At 46.2% G+C, this 2,690-nt stretch overlaps 1 protein-coding gene across 1 annotated transcript in view; it reads left to right on the forward strand.

The window, feature by feature from the left end:
* LOC106810668 (arf-GAP with coiled-coil, ANK repeat and PH domain-containing protein 3-like) overlaps nt 1–2,119 on the forward strand; it is a gene marked incomplete in the record, with an annotated part of 29,293 nt that extends 27,174 nt beyond the window's left edge. The window contains 4 exon segments of the mRNA XM_014814100.1: nt 297–392; nt 876–1,123; nt 1,789–1,898; nt 2,100–2,119. Coding sequence (XP_014669586.1) covers nt 297–392; nt 876–1,123; nt 1,789–1,898; nt 2,100–2,112 — 467 coding nt within the window.
* Nucleotides 2,120–2,690: the final 571 nt, after the last annotated feature.

Raw genomic sequence — 2,690 nt, forward strand, 5'->3', positions numbered from 1 at the left:
CAGGTACTCACCCTACAGGTACACACCCTACAGGTACACTCCCTACAGGTACACTCCCTACAGGTACTCACCCTACAGGTACACTCCCTACAGGTACTCGCCCTAGTAGGAAAATGCGAGCAGCTACACTTTTGCAAGTATATTTATTTTTAGTGTATTTGATTTTTTTTCCTGTGTTAACAAATAGGCATGCCTATGTCTACGCTAAACTGTATCACCTCGCATTTTTTCCCCTTGGTGGTGTAATGGGGAAGGTTTCAGCTCGTTGAGATTGTGTTCATGTTTCTTTGTTACAGTCGGAGTTGCTGGTTCTAGCCCGCCGCATGACGTAGGATATAGTACAGAGCTGCTTGTGTTTGGCACACCCCTGAGCATCGACCGTCTCACCACCGGTAAAAGCTTCTATCTCGGCACCCGCTGCCTGTTATATGAGATTATGCTAATAGCAAACAAACCTGTCCATACACACTGCAACCTATAGTTGGTCCAATTCGCCAATTTGCCAGCATAAAGTCAGTAGTGTAAACCCAGCTTTAGGCCCATTTATGTATGCACCCACGTGGAGATTTTATCGACTGTGGCTATAGGCTGTGACTGTTATGTCATTTGGTTCTAGTTAATTACAGTAGGTTTTATATTCATAAAGACACACGAGGCCAGATAATATTATTGTGCTGTGAGAAATAGCCAACTTTACGTGCAAGGGTGCAGAATATTATCATACTGTGCGAGAAGTAGCCAAATTTATGTGCGAGGACTATTATCGTACTCTGTGAGAAATAGCCTCTAGAAGAGAATAGAAGTTTTATGTGCAAGGATGCAGAATATTATCATCGAGAGGCGTCTTTACTGACGGTACTTTGTCTCCATTGCAGACTTGGAGGTGGACAGCAGCTCATGCGAGTCAATAAACAGCTACAGCACTGTCGGCAGCGACTCGCTAACTGCGGGCGCCACCGTAGCCGACGACATGTCTAGTCTGACTCCGGACCTGCTGCTGTATCGGGCAGCGGCCGCTAGAAACCTACCTGTGATCTTGGAAGCGTTGGCGAAGGGAGGAAAGTTGATCTATGGCAACCAGAATGACAATGGACAGCTACCGCTGCACCAGGCTGTGCGGAGTGTGAGTACAGCTGTCAGTGTTGAATAAGCAGGGATACTGGAGAAAACAGACAGGTCTACCCAAGCAAGGGGACTTTAACGGTAGCCGGGTAGCGGGAATGCACACATGAAACATGCGTGAGAAGGAGGAGGAGAAGGAGGAGGAGGAGGAGGAGGGGGAGGAGGAGGAGTAGGAGGAAGAGTAGGAGGGTAATAGATAGGTGTGTGTGCGTGCGTGCGTGCAAAAGACACGGGGCTTGGGAAAGCAGTTTCCTGTGCTGCCCAAGTGTCAGTTTATGAACATACGGTGATTCTGATTGTAGTGTGCATAAATACAAATACAGAATGAAGAAGAAGTGATGCCAAGTATGAGGTAATCTAAAGGATGCCAATGAATTTCTTAATTACATTTAGCAGATTTAATAAGAATCAGTATTATTATTAACTAGTATGCTTATTAAGTAGTTAGTGAATAAAAGATTTCAATTATCTCATCAAATGGGCTAATTTTTTAATACGTTTGAATAATATTTTGATATAGCATAAAATGCTAAGCCCTGCAACAAATTTATAATGGCCATTAGATAATAATGGCGAATGCCTACAGAATGCTGAATGTTGCATGCAGATTTACTCTAACCTCCTGGTTTTACATACATACATACAGCATGATTTGCTCTTTTATAGGGATCTATAGCAGCCTGTGAGTTCCTGCTGCAAAACGGAGCGAAGATCGATAGCAAAGACTCTGGCGGGCAGACAGCTCTTCATCTTGCGACTTCGCTGTGCCACACAGGGTAAGCTTGCATTAACGCAACTAATTATTTGCTCATGTCTGCTTATAAAACCTCCACATGTACTGACACTGGTGCGTGGACACTGGACTCTCTGCAGGCAGGTGTCTGCACACGTACTGATACTGAGCATACGTGTTTTTCTCTGCAGGCAGGTGTGTCTGCACGCGTACTGACACTGAGCGTACGTGTTTTTCACTGCAGGCAGGTGTACTGACACTGAGCATACGTGTTTTCCTCTGCAGGCACGTTGACTGACACTGCGCGTACGTGTTTTTCTCTGCAGGCAGGTGTGTCTGCACGCGTACTGACACTGAGCGTACGTGTTTTTCACTGCAGGCAGGTGTACTGACACTGAGCATACGTGTTTTTCTCTGCAGGCAGGTGTACTGGCACTGAGAATACGTTTTTTTCTCTGCAGGCAGGTGTGTCTGCACGCATACTGACACTGAGCGTATGTGTTTTTCTCTGCAGGCAGGTGTACTGACACTGAGCGTACGTGTTTTTCTCTGCAGGCACGTTTACTGACACTGCGCGTACGTGTTTTTCTCTGCAGGCAGGTGTACTGACACTGAGCGTACGTGTTTTTCTCTGCAGGCACGTTTACTGACACTGCGCGTACGTGTTTTTCTTTGCAGGCAGCTGTACTGACACTAATCGTATGTGTTTTTCTCTGCAGGCACGCTTACTGACACTGCGCGTACGAGTTTTTCTCTGCAGGCAGGTGTACTGACACTGCGCGTACGTGTTTTTCTCTGCAGGCAGGTGTACTGACACTGAGCGTACGTGTTTTTC

This window comes from Priapulus caudatus, unplaced genomic scaffold, assembly GCF_000485595.1.
Source record: "Priapulus caudatus unplaced genomic scaffold, Priapulus_caudatus-5.0.1 Scaffold461, whole genome shotgun sequence".
NCBI lineage: Eukaryota > Metazoa > Priapulida > Priapulimorpha > Priapulimorphida > Priapulidae > Priapulus > Priapulus caudatus.